The 20,491-nt window shown below is 41.8% G+C and overlaps 1 protein-coding gene across 2 annotated transcripts in view; it reads left to right on the forward strand.

Moving 5' to 3' along the window:
* The first annotated feature begins 6,290 nt into the window (after positions 1–6,290).
* The window catches only part of RAB31 (RAB31, member RAS oncogene family), a 34,406-nt gene continuing 20,205 nt past the window's right edge, over positions 6,291–20,491 (forward strand). Inside the window, exons 1-2 of one of the 2 annotated variants that reach the window (XM_028737366.2) lie at positions 6,291–6,437; positions 18,861–18,940. In XM_028737366.2, the coding sequence (XP_028593199.1) occupies positions 6,417–6,437; positions 18,861–18,940 (101 nt within the window). In that variant the 5' untranslated portion in view covers positions 6,291–6,416. Of the gene's footprint in view, positions 6,682–18,860; positions 18,941–20,491 lie in introns of both variants that reach the window. The other variant, XM_028737364.2, reaches the window with a different exon arrangement.

The raw sequence follows: 20,491 nt of genomic DNA on the forward strand, positions 1-20,491 counted from the left end.
TTTATTTATTTATTTTACAAATCTCTACTCAATTTGATCTTCAAAAGAAAACAAAGTGGCTAATGAGTAAAATCAGCAATTAAGGCAAATTAAACTACAGATGTATTGGAAAGCTACAGTGCCCAAACCAATCATCCCATCCAATTTACACAGTTATTTCGTTACAATACTATTCTGACCCTTCAGCAACTTACTGTTACAAATCTGGGGTAACAGAGTACAGTATGGGGCTACAAGGGCATCCATAACTGCTAGAATTAGTGAATATTATAAATTAATAAATGATAGACTTCAGATAATATTTGGAATATTGAAGGACAGATGTTAGACTAGGGAAAAATACAGGTAAAGCTTCTTTTCCAGGCCAGGGGCTCACCTGGAATAGAAGTCATTAAGAATGGCAAAAGCTCCTAGAAGCAAGTCATTAACCCATCACTTGAAACCATCAACTAGGCAGAAGGTTCTGACGAGGTGCCTTGAAGGCCAGAACCATCCTGGCAGGCTGGGACAGGCATGGAGATGGTATGCAGGATGCCTTGAACTCCAATGCTGCACTGCTGTAGAGAAAAATATCCTCTTTAGATGTAATGCTCTGAACTCTCTCCAAAGTAGACCCAGGTGTAAATATGTGTGCAATGAACCATATTTCTTGAAGGGCGCCTGGAACCCCTGGGATCTCGTGCAGCCAATCTCCAACTGGTGGAAATTGGGGTGTTGTTTAACACAACAGTAAGATTAGACTTAAGTCAGAAGCCAAGCTCAAACATGCTTGCACTTGAACTGTATGTAGAGCCAACTGATGGATGGAGATTTTTATGTGCAGGGGCATTGCTAGGTACTTAAAAGACTTGAGGGAAAGGAACATCAAGGAAATTTGTCTTTGGGCAGATTAAGATGATGGGTGGCTGGGGTCTCATTTACGCTGCAACCAGCCACCCTGTTAGCATAGTTTTGGGGTTTTTTAAGGCAACGGGGAGAAGACAGGACAGGAGATTGGGGGCCCAATGCAAATTACTGAGTGCTTAGGTCCCATGGTCCACAGCCTAACCAACAACCCTGTTTATATGTAATGCTTTTAAATATGCCATCCCTTGTATGCATTCTGAGGTGGTACAGTCATTTAGCAATTATACTTAGCAACAGTTGCACAGCTAATGGGATTAGTTAAAAGAAGCAGATCAGATGAAAGAGCAGAGTAATTTTAATGGAAGTCAGCACAAGAATAGACATGGATCATTCTGCACAACTGGTTTTTGTTAAATGAATTAATGAGAACATAAGACTGGCCGGCTGGATTAAGCCAATGTCCCATCTAGTCCAAAATCTTGTTATCACAGTGGCCAACCAGAGGCCTCTGGGAAGTCCAGAAGCAGGACCTGAACGCACAAAATTAATTTGTTACCTTTCTTCATACCACTCATAACTTTGGTTTGTTTAGTCCAGTATTGGAGTGTCTCAGACTCCTGCTTTCAGACCACTGCTACCACAGGTCTTTTGGGCTGAAGGTTCAATGGATTGAATTGGGACCTTCTACATGCATGCAAGGCATGCACTCTACCACTAAGCAGTGCTTTATCCATTCTTATTCTTTTTTAGTTTCTCTTAATTTATTTATAGAAGGGGGGGGGGAATCACAACATCACAAAAGGAAAACAACAACACAAAAGTTGCTGATCAACCAAGCTGTTACAAAAGGGGGAGGAAGAGAAGGCAAGTATCATCAGAGTTGTTTTTCTGCAGTTTTAAACATACTAAAATATGACAAATTCCCCAGAAATGTTTCCCTGACCACAGCTCTTTGAATGCAGACAAACAATTATGGTGGTTCCTGGAATAGAATGGGTCAGAGGCAGCTTGAAGGACATGTCTGTAACTTTTTCTTTGTGTGAGTTAGATAAACAGAGAAGATTGTCCTTATATTTCCTCCTTACCTTGTTTGACCTTGACTTTCGTGATAATCACATTTGTTTAACAGATTGAATCTTGCACAAAATATTTGTAGTGTGCTTTATGAGTGCTTTAGTCCTTAAAACATTTCAGCCTATTTAAAACTGGTTAGTAAACTTAATTACTTTTACATGAATGAGACTACAGTTCACAAACTAGCTATTTTAGGGTAATAATTAAATAAGTTGAAAAGTACTCAGGAACAAGTTCTGGGTCATGACTGTATAGGAAGATTTATTGTTTTGTGTCAGGTATTTATAAGAAAGTACAATGAGATCTGGTGCAGTGTTGTGCTGGCATATATATTTGCTTTTTCTATACCTTACTGCAACCCATGCTGGCTTACTATAGGCTACTTTTATGTGTATTGTATCTGTTGGGGCTTGATAGGAGTGGAGGTGTGTGAGTTGTGAGGATGAGATGTGCAACTTAATTGAGCCTGAATCCCTGCCTAATATAATTGTGAACATTTTGCTGAGTCGAGAATACATCTTGTGACAATACTTTCTTGGCACAGGCCCTAGAAGTTCAAGTTAGAAACTCTACTCCTGATTGGCACAGCTCATGGAGATGGCCTTGGACAAAAACAAAGTGCCAACCATTTTATATTTCTACTATAGTGAGATGTAAGTAGTGTTAGAGGCCACCCCTATCCCTGCTGAGCCATGCATGGGATTCTAGGAGTCTTGGCCCTCAACTGGGGTCTCTTCCCCTTTGGAGAATTGAAGGCACATTGGAGGCTGTCGTAGTTTTAAGATTTATGATTCATATATTTATACCTGCATGTAGATGGAGGGTGTACAGATTTTACAGAACAGGCATCTCAAGAGGAGCCTATTCCCCGCAGCAGTGCAGCAGTGGAGCCCGAGGCATTTCTCCCAGCCTGCCTTCAGCCAGCCTGCCCAAGATGGATCTGGCCTTTTCCTCAGCTATCCCAAAGCTTATTCTCAGTTATGCCAATAGCCCCAAACTCTTCCTGTGACATCACGTCCAGTTACCCTGACTACTTTCCAAATCACATGTCAGTGTAGGGCAAGGGCACCGACTTATAAAAAATATTGGGGGGGCCCATACCGGGGTCCTGCCGCTGGTTCGCTCGGGTAGCCGGGAGAACGCAGTTTGAGGTGGCGGTGTTGGGGAGAGACCCTCGCTCAGGGCGCCACGAGACTTGGCGGCCGGCGGCCTATCTGGGGGGTGTTGGAGCGTATTTCGGCGGAGCGATTGGGGAGGAGGGGGCTTGTTGCCGGATTCTTCAGCTGGGCCGGAGATCCGCTGCTGGGGGGTCCCTGGGCCGAGTTGTGAGCACGGCCTGCTGAAGGGAGATCCAGCCGATTGCGCGACGGGGACGGCCGGGGCTCTCCGGCTAGGGCGCGCGGCTGGCTGGCTGGCTGGCGAGGGAGCAGGTGGGGAGGAGGCGGGGGTGCATCCCTTTCCTTTAAGGCTTCCGCCCTAACCCAGCATGGAATTCAAGGCGATTTACTGCCAAGTAGACATGGGGCTGCTGCCCAAAAAGTTTTACTTGGAGCAGGCGCAGTGAAATTAATGCACTTAAGCCAGTAGCGTCTACTCCGAGGAGGACTAGCCTTGGAGAGGCGTGAGAACGCAACTTCGGCAGCGGGCCACTTTAGGGCTGCAGCCGTTCTGTGCATCGGTGGAGACGCGTCCCCGAAGTCACTCTGCCTATGCCTAGAGGCCGCGCCTCTGCCCACGCCACGCAAGCCTGGGAAAAGAAACGAGAGAGTGTCCGGCCGACTTTCACTACCCTCCGTGGCGGCCAGGAGCAACGGGACGGGCTAGCGCGCCGGGGTGCAAAAGCGAAAGGGAGGGAGAGCAACCGGGCTGCGGGCCGGGGCCTAAGGCCGGGGAGGCGCCGCCACAAGCAGGGCAGCTAGCGGGGAGCCCCGACGCCTGCCCACCGCCCCCAGATCAGGATCGGTCCCCCTCCACCTGCGAACGGGGCTCACATGGTGACGTTGGGGCTGGTGGTGGCGCAGCAGCGGCTCTCTCCGAAGAACTTCTGCTGCTCCGCGGGCTGTTGCTGTTGCCGCTTCGGGCTGCAACTTTTGCAGGCGCGGCCGCTGGGTGGGGCCCTAGGAAGCTCCGCCCCGCCGGCCGGAGAAAGCCCCCAGCCCCAGGAGCCGGAGGCGGAGGAAGGGGCGGCGGCGGCGCTCTGCTGGAGGGGCGCCCGAGATTATTGGGGGGGGCTGAGCCCCCCAAACGAATTTTTGAGGGGGCTCGGGCCCCCTCAGGCCCCATGGAGTCGGCGCCTATGGCGTAGGGGGAAAGGACAGTTCTCTTGCATTGCCAATGGCTCTCAATGGCCCTGTATTGTTTGGTGTAGCGGTTCAGAGCGGTAGTGTTGTAATCTGGTGAACCGGGTTCGCGTCTCCGCTCCTCCACATGCAGCTGCTGGGTGACCTTGGGCTAGTCACACTTCTTTGAGGTCTGTCAGCCTCACTCACCTCACAGTGTTTATTGTGGGGGAGGAAGGGAAAGGAGAATGTTAGCTCCTTAGGGTAGTGATAAAGTGGGATATCAAATTCAAACTCTTCTTCTTAAAGGCCCTAGCTTGGCCAGGTCGGTTTGCATAGGCTAACCCAGAAATTCCTCTGCAGCGGATATTTCTCCTTTCATATCCCAATTAGTTAAAATATTACCATTTATTTATTTCTAGGCTTTGGATCCTCCCCCACAAATCTATAACAGCTTTCACTGATTATCTGCCTTAAGTCTGTGGACACTGAGGGGGTGTGTAAGACATTGATCTACAGATTTACCCATCTCCATATCTTTTTCTTTCCTGTCCACTTCCTTAATACATGCAGATAAATGTTAGTTTCTCCCTTTCAACAAGAAACCCTTTAGACTAACTAAACTATTTTATTATTATTATATTTACCTTGGCAGGAAAAGGAACCACATCACTGGAGAAATTTATGTCTCCACTGAAATTTATTGTTGTGGCCTTTTAGGTCATTGCATGCATATTATGGGGTGTTTATTTGATCTGTTCGTCCCATTTGCAGCCTGTTTGCTTTCTCGCACGGAACTCAGCGGATCCCATTGAAATCCATGATATAAAGCACTGGCTTTACTATTTTGGCTTTACTTTAAGCCAATTCACTTCTGTGACAGAAAGTTACAGGCTATGTCAATCAATGCATTTTATTGCAAGGAGTCCTCACTTGGGCTGGCAAGTTTTTTTCTGGTATGAAATTCTGGACAACATAACCATAATTTTACAGTGGTAAAATACTAGGGCTGACTCTTTGCCCATCTAAAGCCTTCCTCGCCCTCCAAGCTACTACACTCTAAAATTACTATGTGATATATACAGTACTAATAGATACCTACCTGAATATGGACTGAAAAACAACAACTGTATTTAGGCTGAATTTCTGTCTGTAGACACTTCCTGACAACCTTTTTATTGCGCATTCATCTTGATTTGTTTGCACACAGTGTGTGTATGGATTATAGGATGCATGTTGTTTATTAATCTGTTTGTGTAGAAGTTATATTATGACAAGTCACGATGCATTTTTCTGTCACTTTTCTTACTGCAAAGTCTATTTTGTTTTTGTTTTCTTAAGTGAGTTTGTTGTGTAAGAGCCAAATCCATTTTAATTGCACAACCTGGATTTGCTATATGTGATTAAATCCCACAGGCAAAATAGCAAGTCTGAAAGCGCTCTGTGATTCTGGAAAGATCTGGTATGCATAGAATTTTTTCCCATAATCATTGCTCATTCCTTTGAGGCAGGGCTAGGTTTCTAATGACATCTCTAGGGGTGGTAGACTATATTATGCAAATAAGTACTTGTACACATCAAAGAATCCAGTTTCCCTTTTTAGTTTACCAGTGCAGAATTTGATTATTATTATTATCATTCCTGGCTATGGCGCAGATTATAATATGTCAGTTAATCAGTAGGGCTTGACAGGTCTTGCTCAGTAAGAGTGTCCTGACTAACTAAGATATTATTTTCAGTTTCTTCTGTGAATAAATCCTGTTATATCATGAGTGATATATCAATGACATTTCTGGTTACACTTTTTTTTGGGACCGAAGCTTTTAAAAACAGATTATTACTTTTCAAGTTTGTTAACCCACGCACGACTGAGTGGAATTCTGATAAATGAGCATTTATTGACTGTGTCAAGCCCTTTTAGTTGTACTTTTTTGGAATTAAGATTTTATTTTTTATTTTTTTACTTGAAACGTTTCCCCCAAAAGATTATGTTCACCTCCTCCGCCTCCCCTTCCTTTGGAGCATTGCCTCTTGCTGTTCCTTTTGGATATTGAACAATTTCCCCAGAAGAATGTGCGAGGAGAAAAATGGGCGGGAACTCCAGATTGCTATTGTGAGCCGCAGAAGAGTTTGTCTCTTTAACTTGCCTGTCTGGAAATGCAGCAGCAGCAACAGCAGCAGCACAGACCCAAGAATGGAAACCGCGTCTCCTGAAATATGCTGAAGCGCAGATATTTTGTACGTGTTGGGTTTGGGTGAGGAAAGCACCAAAAAGACGCGAGGAGGAGCTGGAGCCTCCGGGGCTGCGCTCATGTGACCGGTGGCGGCTGAGGGCTGGGGCTGCCCAGAAATAGCCGCAGCTGCTTTCCTTGCTCGGTGGAAGTGGGTAGCGCGAGGGAGATTGGCTCCTCCGAAGGATGCGAAGCCGCCTAGCCCCAAGCAGATGATGGCGATACGAGAGCTGAAAGTGTGTCTGCTTGGAGTGAGTAGCGACCAAGAGGCGGAGTGGGCTGGGGTGTGGGCTGAAGGAGAGATGGCGGGGAGGAGGCGCTGGGTTCTCAAGCCGTGTCGTGGGGATAAACAACAACGCGCAAACTGAGGGACGAGAGCGAGAAGGATGCCTGCCCCGAGGCACCTTGGAAAGTTTCGTGGTCTTTGCAGAAGAGCTTCCTTTGTCTTCCCTTCGGCCCCCACTTGGCCAGATGTTCATTTGCTCTGCAAAGGCTTGTTTGGCTCTCGCTTCCTCGAGTTGCTTTCTGGGAAGTTTGGCAGTTGTGCTAGATAGGGATGTTAGGCAGACATCCCCTCACCCTCCGCCATCGCGCCTGGGATCTTTCCCTGCTTAATCCATTCCTGCTCTACCTCACTTCGTTCCACCAGGTGGAAATGGAGTCTTATATCTTCTGGGAGATATAGTTCTCACTGAGATGGCGAGCCTGTGTTTGTAGATATATGCAGATAGAAAATGATCGTCCTAGAATCCTTTCCCCTGACGTCCAGTTTTCTAACTGGAGAGCTTTACTCTCCCCCTCATACCAGCCCCCACCTGCAGTGGTCCAGGCCCAGATTCACCATCTCCATACGAATTAGTCCATTGTTTCTTTTGGGGTGGGGGAAAGGTGGCTTAAAAAAAATACTGGTGCTGAACTACAGAAGGATTTTGCCCATCCCTCCTCCCTCTCTTAAACTTTCTTCCACAAGCTAAAATATGTTTTATCCAAACATGGTCTTTTGTGGTTTATCTTTAGCAAGTAACGTTTCGTGCTGGAGAGAGGAAAGGGATTGCTACATACTTCAACTGATTTTGGCAGTAGTTGGACAGTAAACTGCCCGCATGCAAAGCAGTTAAACATCAGACACAGCTCAGCTAAAATTTTGTCTTTCTGTGCCTGACTGTGTCTTTAGAAGAGTTTGCATCAGTTGTGCTAAGTTCCTCTCAGCTGAAACTTGGCGGGCAAACACAGACCGGTTTCCAGGGAGTTGTTTCTCTTTTTGCTTTCAGTGTTCTTGACAAACCTTTTGTTGGAATGACACACTGTTTTGCACAGCCATGTTTGGCTTATACTAACTACATAGACTTGCCTCCTTTTTATTTGGGCAAAACAAATAAACCTAGTATTAGTTTTAAGAGAATGGCATTGTGTGTACAACAAATAAGGAAGAAGAAAGTTTAAAAATCAGCAATATTTGCCAAAAAAGTAAAGAGCCACTTAGAATGGATTAAATAAAAAACTACTCCAGTGTGTGGAGATATGATCTGAAGGCACATAGGACTATTACTTTGCTGAAGCTAACCTGGGCTGGGTCTGGTCAGTTCTGGGATGAAAGAACACCTGGGAGCCACCTTACATATGCCACATTGTGTTCCATGATGGAAGAAAAGTGGGATATAAATGTAAATAAATTAATACGTGCCAAACAATGCCAGCTACATAGCCCATTGCATAGATTATTTAGGTCAAAACTCTTGGAGATAAACTGTTGACATTACCAGCACGAAGGCTTGTTCTCTTGCAGACGTACATGAGAGTAAGCGCCACAGAACTTATTTTACAGAAAGCTGGCCTATGATTGTCCTATGGATCCACAGTAGGTTGTGCAAATCACTCGGGGGAGTCTTTATTTTGCTGTGCTGTATATTATGCCTAGGTTTTGGCCTAGAATCCTTCTCCTGCTTTAAACCTTGAGTACAGTGGCCACCCATGCAGGATATAATCACCCATGCTGCAGCAGAATGGGTGGCAGCTATAGTGCAGAGGTGCTTTTCTACTAGGACGTTACTTAGTTCAATCAACATGTTCTTGTCCTTCTTTCTAAAACCTTTAAACAAGTATTTTCTGTGTACCACCCTATTTCACTGATTTCGCTGGAATGATGGAAAAGATGTATGTGACCTAATGAACTAATTGCAGAAGTTTCATTCTGCTTAACTTATTTCCATTTGCTATCCAAACCAGCTGTGTTACAGCATCTAAAGAAAAAGAGAAGTACTTATATTTGCAGCTTCTTTGCCTTTCCTTTTGTCATAAGTAACATAAATTAAACTGCAATATACAGACTTTTTATAAATGTTAAACAAAACTATTAAAAACTGCATATACCTCAGTTTTAGTAATAAAAACTTTGTTGTGAGCATTTTCCGCTGTGTATTCCTAGGGAAGTTAAAGTGCAACATACCTTTATGATCTGTACATGCTTCTGTACATTTAATAGCTCATATAAAGTTTTGCATGGTTTATCTTATGGTATATGACCTTTCATTTTTTTAGGTTAGCTCTCTCCAGCATGATTACTGAACTTTTATTCTAGAAAATGTGGCATGGTTTTTTTCTTGAGCAAGTAAAACACGTAGCCAATTAAATTACAGTCCTATACCCACCTATTTGGGAATAAGTAACGTTGAATTCAGTTGTACCTTTCAGTAGAGTAGACATGTATAGGATTGTGCTGTTAGCCTCTCTTAATTCAATAGGGCCTAACTCACACGAGTGCATGGGATTGTACCTTTAGAGTCAGTATTTTGAAAAGCTCATTGTCTTGTGAAATCTGTGAATGCTAAAGTTAGATTTACAAGAGGCCTTTTAAATAAGACTCTGTGGATGCAGTGGCGTAGCGTGGGTTGTCAGCACCCGGGGCAAGGCAAGTAATTTGCGCCCCCTAACCTGTGGATTTGCACCCCCTAACCCGTGGATTTGCGCCCCCTAACCTGTGGATTTGCCCTAACCCCAGATGTTGCGCCCGGTGCGGCCGGGCACCCTGCACCCCCCACGCTACGCCACTGTGTGGATGTACTGCATGTACTAGGCTTGCACAACTCTCCAGCTTGTAAACAAATGTCAGAGAGAAACACAGGGGAAAAAGAGGACATGAAGAGTTACACCAGCCAAAAGAGGACATGAAGAGTTACACCAGCCAAGACTACTAGTCATTGGGAGGAGGCTTTGTGACCTTAAATGCAATATCTTACAAAAGCATCAGCTTTGATCGTGATTTACTTACATCACCTTTCATAAAGGCTTGATGGTCAGTTTTTCCAAGAGTGCAATATCCTTCCTGTAGCAGAGCAAGCTGCCCTGTGTCAGATACAGATTATTAGAACAAGGCAGGTCAGTGCTTATAACAGTAAAGTTTCATTTATATTTTTATAGGTGTTGCTGTATAAATAACAATATCTTCACTGTTCAGACCTTCTTCCCCTTTGACTGCAAAATGTGATCAAAGATGCATAAGGCTTTATAAAATCTGGGCAACCATACTTACCATGCTGAAGTCTGTGGCTTGGACTGTGTTCATGGAATTTCCCGGACATATCCGGACATATCCAAAATGCTGCAGTCAGTAGTCAGCGGAAATAGGCAAAATGTCCAGGAAAATCCAGATGTATGGCAGCCCATATTGACAGTGTCATTTTTTCCGAATTCCCATAAAAATAGCACAAAAATTGGTTTTTTGGGGGGAGGGTTGCCCCCAAACGCTCAACAGCTTTGGGCAAACCTAAAAAAGCTCATAAACTTTGGCCAAAAAAGGCTTCTGTCTCACATTTTCACTGCTTCAAATATGGGAACCCTATTAGAAGACCTGTTTCCATTAACATGTTTATTTAGTAGCATGTTACTGAAAAGGTGTAGTTTATGTATGCACTTAAATGTGTTATGTGGAAATGCATATACTGTACACCAAAAAACATGGACCTTGAGAGGGAATTGAAGGAATCCAATCTGACTGTATTCTGTTTTGGGTGGAGTACAGTACATATGGATTTAGATGAGGAGAGGAGCAAATGCAAGTGATGATATAATTTGAGATAAAGTGTAATTAGTGGCCCTCGAACCCACTTGCAAAAGAGGACACAGATTTGAATAAAATTTGCATATGCCTTGTGTCATGCAAATTGTGTCCTTCCTAGAAGAGGGCACGTGTTGCGGTGAGATCTGGAGACTGACCTCTTGGTTGTGGGTGGGTCCATTGGATAGCCTCAATGCTGGGTTTCAATCTGGCCAATTGGGCTGCAGTCTAAACGGATCGAGGGACATATATAAAGCCATGCACATGACCCAGAGCTTCCTCTTTTGGCTTGTGCATCAGAACACCCGCCCACCTCTCCCTATTTTTAGGGCCTTTTGCGATTGACCTTGCTATGCCATCGTGTGTCGTCTGTCTTTGGGACAGGTACAGCAGGAATTTTCCCACTTGGCTGATTGGCTATTGTCATTTGGGTTTCGCCTGCCGCGCAGCAATGCGTCACAACTTGTAAGGTTGTGCATAGGCACTGGTTCATATGATAGGGATGGGAGAACGGTCCGCCATCCCTATGTGAAGAGTATTCTGTTAAAGGAATCCAGGGACTCAACTTGGTTTGGCCAGCCCCTGAAAAGGGGTTGAGCCCGTGCCTGAGTCCAGGGGAGCGTCTGGGGAGTGAATAGAGTCTGCTCCCAGGCTTTTCACCTTCCTCAGGTGTTCACCCTTGGCTGACCTATGATAGAGCTCTGGGTCAGCGCTACCTACAAGGGTGTAGTGAGCTAGTCAAACCAGAGCCTTTGCAACCACTCACTTTTCTGTAATCAATAAAGTTGTGGCCTAAATTCTGCCAAAAACCAAAACTAAAATTTGAGTCAAATGTGTCTTTATTTAGGAGGGAGGTCTCTGGGTCTAAACACGCAAATTTGTGTCCTCTTCTGAAGATGTAGTAGAGGGTCTAAAAATAATTTAATGGCCATACACACAAAGTATTTGACAGAAAGTATGTGAGCAGGTGAAGCTTTCCCCATGATTATATTTCTGTATTAGAAAAAAGCTTAACTTGTAGTTCTACCTTCCACAGTTCTGTTAAAGGCACAAGAAGTGTGCTTTCTCCTAAGGCCAACTGTATACCAAGGCCTGGGATGTAGTCCTGTACCCACTTTCCTGCTAGTAACCACTATGAAGCACAAAGTGACAAACTTCTGAGTAGACATGTGTACCATCGTACTGCATAATAATGTAATAGTGAATTCTTAATGAGTGTTTAGCCTTTGACTCTTCTTCAGCAGCAGACATGACTCTCTGCAAAGTTTTCATAATTTGCCTTGGCCGTTGCAGGGGGGATGCTTTAACATACAGTGGTACCTCAGGTTAAGAACTTAATTCGTTCCGGAGGTCCGTTCTTAACCTGAAACTGTTCTTAACCTGAAGCACCACTTTAGCTAATTGGGCCTCCCACTGCTGCTGCACCACAGCCACACAATTTCTGTTCTCATCCTGAAGCAAAGTTCTTAACTTGAGGTACTATTTCTGGGTTAGTGGAGTCTGTAACCTGAAGCGTCTGTAACCTGAGGTACCACTGTACTTACTGTGTAATCATATTTGCAAAAAACAACTTCTAGAAAGTACCTAACCACAGTTGTTGGGGGGGGGGGGGATAAAGGCAAACTGCAGAGATTCCAAGGACTAGAAAATGAGAAAGAAGCAGGAAAAGTACACTAAAGGGAAAAGGAAAGCAGCAGCTCTTCTGGGATCCCATGAATCCCTTTTGCTTGGTGTCCACACAACTCACTTGTCAGCCACAGCTCCCAATTCACTCATTGGCTAAAATCACTGAAAGGTGGGAGCATCCTGGTTGCCTCATTTCACCGAAATCACTTAGAAGGGTACTTGCGCAAAAAGGACATAGCCACAAGTAGAATGTGTGGTTTTGTTTTGTTTTTTTTAAGGTATAAATTGTAGGTATGATAGAAATTTGTTACAAGGCTTTTTTTTAACTCTTCAGCAAAAGAACAGGATGTTGTGGTGTCATTGGGAGTCCGTGGCTGACCTTAGTTTTTAATTTGTACTAACTACCAAAGTTACGGTCGATTTTTTTTTTTTTTTTTTTTCATTTGCAGAAGTCAAATATACAACTATGCTTGTGTAATACCGTATATTTGTAACCTTGGGCATTCTTTCTTACAAGAACATTTGCAACACAAGTAGAACCTTTAAACTATATATCATGTAAACACATTTTATAGGCATATAATAGACAATTCCTGCCTCTTATCTGTGTGGGATTAAACAGGCAAGAAAAAATGTAAAGAATTTGATAACACCTAGGTTATTATTAAAATATGTATTAAACAGCCTGTACTGTCTCATCTCCTAAGTTCATGAGAATGTTGTCATATGCAAGTTACAACTTCCTGATAATAGGCTTATTTAGGTTGGAATTTTTTTTAATGGGTTGGTTCAGTCAGTCTGCACTGGCAAGTGATGGTGGGGGAGGGCTGTATGCCAGGCCAAAAGAGTGTGAAATAGTGAGTTACTCAGCACTAACAAGAAGAACCACTACAAGAGAGGGGGAATTAGTGGTCCATGAACATACTTTGGATTTCTTTTCAGTTCAGTAGATACCACCTTTGTAAAAATGCCTGTGTACAGGATAACCTCTGGGTGGTAATGAATTTGTAATAAATCTGCTGTATTTGTAGTAAAGTGCTTTAGTCATGTTACAATGGCAAGTTTTTAAAATTATAGCATATTTTCTGATATAAAGTTTGGGACTTTGGAGCAACTTCATGGTCTTTTGTCATCCATTGCAAAGGGTCTTCAGATTCATGAGATAAATCCACTGAACTCTTTGTATGTCACAGGATTTCCATCTTTCCCTCAGGGTTGTGAGTTTCTGCCCACAGACATGTGACGTCACACACACATACCTGCATGTAGTGAATGTGATGTCACACACTGTGCAAGCATCTGCATGTGACGTCGCACATCCGCATTGCATTGGCCAACGGCGGCCACTCCTCTTCCTCCTCCTCTCCACAGCCAGCGAGGCACGCTTTTCTGCAGCGAGGGGCTCAGAATCGGAGGCAGAGAGACTCTTCAGAGTTGATTGTTTTAAAATAGAAAATAAAATTAATGGGTGGAATTAAACATTGCACTATTAGAATAGTTCTGTCAGCACAAACGTCTGCTTGCCCAACAGAGTACGATAACTTGCCCCCTCCCCACTCACTGTGTGCTTTTCTTAGGGTTCTCCTGACTTCCAGAGCTGATTTAGTGGGGAGCAGGGGGGAGGATGGAAGCCCCAGTTGCAATAGTGGGGTTTGTGCTGGCTTCTGTTAGCACAAATGTTTCATTTAATCTGGTTGAATTAGTTAGTTGAATCTGGCTCAATGAAGTGTGTTAATGAATAGCTTCAAGCAGATGCAGTTATGGAGGTACATATATTGCTTTCAGCTCCAAATGTAGGGATTTGGGGAAGTGTCATGGGTGCCAGAGAGAGGTGGTGTCTTTATTCAAGTAATATTGTTGTTGTGGGGAGGATTACTTAGAAACACTTTCACTTGCATCGTTGTGGAAGCAAAGAACTGAAAATCATGCTGGAACACTTGCTGCCCCTAAAGACATAGGCTGTTCTTATTTTCCAGATGAGACATTAAGACATGGATAGCCTATAGTTTTGCACTTTTATCTATGGGCAACAGTTTAAAAACCAAGGCTTGCTTTTCACTATGTATATTTTGCCGACTGTTTGTATTTTCATTATCTGCACTTGGTTGATTATGGACTACACAGGCTGTGGGTTGACCACATCACCCTCAAGTCATATGCGGAGTCCTGTGGGAAGCGTGAAAAAGATTCAACATTTAGCACAAGAAAATAAAAGCAAGTTGTTTTGAACGGAACGGAACTGGACTGGATTTTCTTTTCAATATGAGCCACCTTGGAATAGCCCTTGAATTAAAAAAAAATTCCAAAAAGTGTAGCCAGAATCTTCAGAACACTCCCAAAAGTATTATACAACTTGTGTTCATTGACAGCCAGGTTCAAATACTCTCCAAGCAGCAGAGCAGATCTTTGAAATGTGGTTTTATAAACATGACTGCACTAGTAAGACATGGAAAAAGTTGCAAAGCTGTCACTGTCTGATCAGCTGGGGAAACAGCAGTAAGGGAGGAAAACTTCCTCTTGTACTGAATTTCAGGAAATAATTTCTCCCAGGCATTTTCCTCTACCTCAGAAGTTGCTCCCTAAAATTTACAAATAATTGATCATATTTATCCACATTTACCCATCTGCACACAGATATTAACTATGTTTGCCACATCCCACAGCCATCTCTTTCTCTGACCTCTTTTAGGGCTGATTGGTAAGATTATGTGTGGTTGGTGGAGGTGTTAGGGTTGCCATATTTTGAAGAGCAAAAAAAAAAGGAAAAAAAAGGCAGCTATTCAAAGAAAATAAATGCAATTTGTCACAGATTTTACCCCTTAAAAAGAGGGTGTGTCTTGGAAAAATAGGACACGTGGCAACCCTAGCAAGCGGGATAGGATAAAGGGAGGTAATCCTCCGTATGATATGTTTAAAATCAAAATCTTAAGTTCAGCAAAGTTTAATTGTGGAAAAAATAATTTTCCATACACAAACAAACAATAAAAATAACAGGCAAAAATATGATTTAAGTATTTCATTTATAAATTGCTTCCTATAAAGCATCTTGAAGCAATTTTACATCTCAAAGTGCTGAATAAAGGATATCCCCAATAAAAAATTACTACAATAATATCATAGTAGTTATAGTTTGTGCAAATGGAAATTTAACATATAAGATAATATGCCAAGTTGTAACACAGCTTTGTTCTTTAGTAGCATCTGGTTGAAGTTACGGAATTGGAAATCTGACAGTGTATTTAATAAACACCCCTGAAACTTAAAATACCACGCTTGCTTACTACTGTTTTGTCTGTCTATGTTGCCAATCTTTATGTAAATAAGAAACAGAATGCTTACAAAATCTTTAAATCACACAAGCAATTTTAATATTGCATAACAGTAAGAAAATGCCATTTTTTTCCATGCAGTCGTTTAAAACTGACTTTCGTGTTTGCTTTACTATAAATAGATATATTTTTATAGCTTCCTTTCCATCAGGCTAGCCAGAGAGTTGCAGTGGTTGAATATGGTCCTTTACACCAGCAGTTCTCAAACCATTTCCCCCACAGACCACTTGAAAACCGCTGGGGATCTGGCCAGATCATGGTAAACTTGCATTGGTTTGACTTCTCCATCATTATCAAAACCAATGTCACATTATGAAAATATAGATCCCATACTAGGGTCTTTTAAGCTTGTTTGATAATTTGGCCTGATCGACACAGCCTCAGTCTCCATTGTTGTCAGAAGAAAAACATGCAAAGTGCAGGGCTGAGTGTACAGTGGTACCTCGGGTTACATATGCTTCAGGTTACGTACGCTTCAGGTTACAGACTCCGCTAACCCAGAAATAGTGCTTCAGGTTAAGAACTTTGCTTCAGGATGAGAACAGAAATCGTGCTCCGGCGGCATGGAGGCAGCAGGAGGCCCCATTAGCTAAAGTGGTGCTTCAGGTTAAGAACAGTTTCAGGTTAAGAATGGACCTCCAGAACGAAGTAAGTACTTAACCTGAGGTACCACTGTACAGATATTCTTGGCACCTTGCAATTTTACCACAGATCGCTTGAATGGATTTCGTGGGACAACATTACTCCACAGACCACAGTTTATGAACTCCTACTTTAAACTATATAGTGTAAAAGGGACACATTATTATATGTTTTATTTTGTACTGAAATAGAGATAGATGTTGGATGGTGTGAGAGTAGGGTTACAGGCTTTATGCTGCAGCCTTAGGTAGGGTGTATGTATGTGTGAAAATATGGCAGTTCAATACTGTACTGAAGGCTACTTACCTATATGCATATTAACGTGATGTTGCTCTTAAATGAAAAGGATTTAGGTACTTATTAGCATTGTTTAATAACTCACGTGTGTTATCTGAACATATGGTGTAACAAATGCTGGCTAGGTCTTCCTCTTGTGGCAAGATGAGAGACTGCACTGAGGGAGCAAGGTTCATGCATGTGCATGGAAACCGTGGCAGTGTCAAAAAAGCATACACAAATTATGTTTTCCACAGCTTTACAGCTCAAATTACTCTTACATTTTCCACCCTTTGCTTACTTATATATATATGTGTGTGTTTTTATTAGACCTACTTCTTAGTAATGTTTTTTAGGATTAGGATATTAAACATTTTACCTCCTTGCAGTAAGAAAATGCTTACACAAACCAAGCCACGTGCAAGTGAAACAAGCCTATTTTGGTAAGGGGACTATTAGAGGAAAGATTAACCTATATTATGATTTCTAATGCAAATTGTGCTTTCCCTCTAGCAATTTCTCTGTTTTAAATTTATTTTATTATATTGATCTGGCCACCCAGTAACGTAAGTTCTTGTTTAAAATGTATTTTTTCCCCCAATTTTTTTTATTGGTTTTCACATTTATCACATAAAAAAGAAACAAGAAAAAAGAAAAACATTACATAACACAAAAACAAAGAAAAGACATAAAAAAGAATTATTACTTCCAATTCCTAATTTCATTACATTGATATCTGACTTCCTCAAATCCCCTCTAATTGAATTTTGTTATATCACCTGTTTAGCAGTTCTCCAAATTCATATTTCTAATAGTATTTAACTTCTTTCATTTACTAACCTTTTCTCCTTTATTAATATTCTAATCCTTAATATTTATTAACAACGTATTCTTATTCTACCCTTAAGCCTATTTATTACTTCCAAGAAATTTCTCTTTATCTTATATTACAATATTTAGCTAAATATTCTTTAAGTTTCTTTCTTGTTTAAAATGTATTGTCCTCCTTCCCCCATCCCCATAAGTGAGGAGTGGTGTCCCTATTCAAGCATGTACCGTATTTTTTGCACCATAACACTCACTTTTTTCCTCCTAGAAAGTAAGGGGAAATGTCTGTGCGTGTTATGGAGGAAATGCCTACGGGTGGCATGACCACGGATTTTGCTCCTCTAAAAACTATGTGCGTGTTATGGTCAGGTGCGTGTTATAGAGCGAAAAATACGGTAATTAGCAGGGAATGAGCAAAAGTCACCTTCTCCAGCCCCAGCTGTCCATTGAGACCCACAAATCAGTCTGTGTAGTTCACAATGTGCTACTGTAGCAAGACAGTGAGTACAAAATGAGTGGAAAATCATACTGAAAGCAGGGCATCTTTTAAGAAACGGGGGCCAGGATTTTGAATAAATAAAAACACCAGGAGCAAGCAAGTCACGACATATGCATATGGAGTGGGGGCTACGGCTGCTGCAGTGGGAGGGGGGGAAGCCGGAAAGCCACTTGGCTTTAGGCAATATTGTTTCCTGACTTCTGATATGATGATTAGTGGTAGGTTCCCCCCCCCCCCCCTTGCTCACACTATTCTCAAGGGAACTTCAGAGGCTGAGGAGGACCAGGAGACATAGATGAATTCATAAAGAGTTAACTATCAGGCATGTTTCTTCCTTGGCTGAGGAGGGCCAGGACACCAGCCACACCCTTCCCCACCAGGCTTCACACCCTCCTTGAATATTTTTATCTTACTTGAGGTGGGTGAGGAAAAGGAAGTTAAAATGAATCATTAAGCTTCCCCAACTCAAAAAAAGCACACATTAGAACATAGCTGCAGAAGTCTTATCACAGAAACAGTGGGTCAAATTAATTAAGGGCAAATTCCATAGACTTTATCGCAATTCATTCCAATAGGGTCAATGAACAATAGACTATGAGAACATTAAATCAGCTTATACATGGTAGGTATTTGCAAAACCAGGGTGTTTTAATTTGTGAGCTGCTAAACTACTATGATATTTACCAAGATGTGTATGAACCGGAGGTGGTTTGGGATTGTTTGGAAGAAATTAGATTTTAAAAGCTGAACAGGAAACCATTTAACCACAGAAGGGGAAATGCAGTTTGTTTTCAAACATTCACTTCAAATCAGGAATAACAATGGTATTGCCTGAAGTTGCCTACAAATAATTTCTAATCTTAAAAAAATACTTCACAATCCTGGAATTGCAACATCTCAAATGAAATCAGTAGGCGAGTTAAATTTTTCGTAATAGCAATATCGCCATTCTGCCACAGTTACTGACTAGAATCTGCCTGAATGGTTTTAAATCACAGCTGCCTCAGGACTTTATTGATTTCTACACTGCAGTATAAGTGGCATGTACTGAGGAAAAACATATTATGGACCATTAGGTGGTTAAGTAAACATTCCTCAGACTAGACACTTGTTCTTTTTAGCCCACACCTTATTTCAATGTAATGTTGAATTGATTCTTCCTTTCTTAATTTTCAGGATACTGGAGTTGGCAAATCTAGTATAGTTTGTCGATTTGTTCAGGATCATTTTGACCACAATATTAGCCCCACTATTGGGTAAGTACTATACATAAATACATACATACATATATAATATGTTACTACAGTTTCAGTTTAGTAAATAAACAGAATTGATATAATCCATTTATATTTCAAGTTTATGGGAAAGCTCACTACTCAACACAATAGTGGTTTTGTTCATTCTTTCGAAGTGTTGTATAATGTAGAGAGCTATTAATTGAGTAAGCCTATTAACTTTCTCTTTAGGTAATGCCAGTTCCACACTATTAACCATTATGTACCTTGAACGGTTATTATTTGTTATGCAACTAGGTGGGGGTTTTTTTAGTCTAGCTTCTAGAGGATGGAATTATGGGGTTTTTAGTTATTTTATATTGAGTTTTGATGTATAAACATTAATTGGCAGTCAATTAGATCTCAGTATTAATATATGGTTTCTAGCTTCTCTCAAACCTCTATTTTATTACAATTACTTTACTGAATAGATGTATATTTTTGTCTCTTTATTTTGTTATTTACTGCTCATTTGTGTTGGAACATAGCCATTGTCAGTAAATGCTTTGGCAGGACTTAGTATAAGTCAAGTTACAGTTCTGGGAACATGTGAAATAACCAGTGCATCTGTGTGCATAAAGACTGCATTTCCTTGTATCATCAGGAGGGATATATGGTAGTCTTCCTCCCCATTTTATCCTCACAACAGTCCTGTGAGATACAGTAGATTAGGCTGAAAGTGAGTAACTGGCCAGAGGGCACCCTGTGAGCTTCATGGCTGAGTGGGGATTTGAACCCTGGTCTGGCACTCTTAACAACTGTGACACATTGGCTCTCTTTTATATAGCTATGGTTTTCAGGCAGGCTTTGGCCCAGCAACTATTTTATTAAATAAAGTAATAAGAGCTCTTGGAATATAACTGATTTGTGGAAAGCCTATGTTCTGAGCAATTTGAGTAGATGTAAAAAACCCCCAAAAACTTTTTTGAAAAAATTAGTGCTTAAGGCCCGTATAAGTGATTGATGTTTTTGACCTCTCTCACAACATGGTATTAAATAGCTCTTTTATTTAGGTTTGTATATTAAGCTTTGGTTTTAATAGCATCTACATGAGGAACATCTGAACCCAAATTATGATATTTAAAATTTACTTGCTGACAGTTCCTAGGCGTGTATCTGCTTCCAAAGATTTTATAATTCATCACATTGCCTTGGCTTTTAACAAGACAGGATAGCACAGTGTAAGTGCATGGCATGTAATTCATCTTCATTAATTTTTCCAAAACTTCAAAGCTTACCAACTATGCAATATATGATTTGAATTTAATGCATGCATGTTTATGTCTAGAGACAAATCTGCCAACTTGTGCTAAAAAGAAAACTTTGGAGCTTAAAGAATGATTTTATCCTTGTGTCATGCCTGCCAGGAATTATTCTATCGTTGCCCAAGTCCCTCTGAGCCAACATAGCACAGTGCTATGCTGGCAGAAAAAACACACACATTGGCATAGTAGTACCCCTTGCACTACTCAGATGAGCAGCAGCATAAGAGATGTTGTTGTTTAGTCGTGTCCGACTCTTCATGACCTCATG

This window comes from Podarcis muralis, chromosome 8 (assembly GCF_964188315.1).
Source record: "Podarcis muralis chromosome 8, rPodMur119.hap1.1, whole genome shotgun sequence".
Taxonomy (NCBI): domain Eukaryota; kingdom Metazoa; phylum Chordata; class Lepidosauria; order Squamata; family Lacertidae; genus Podarcis; species Podarcis muralis.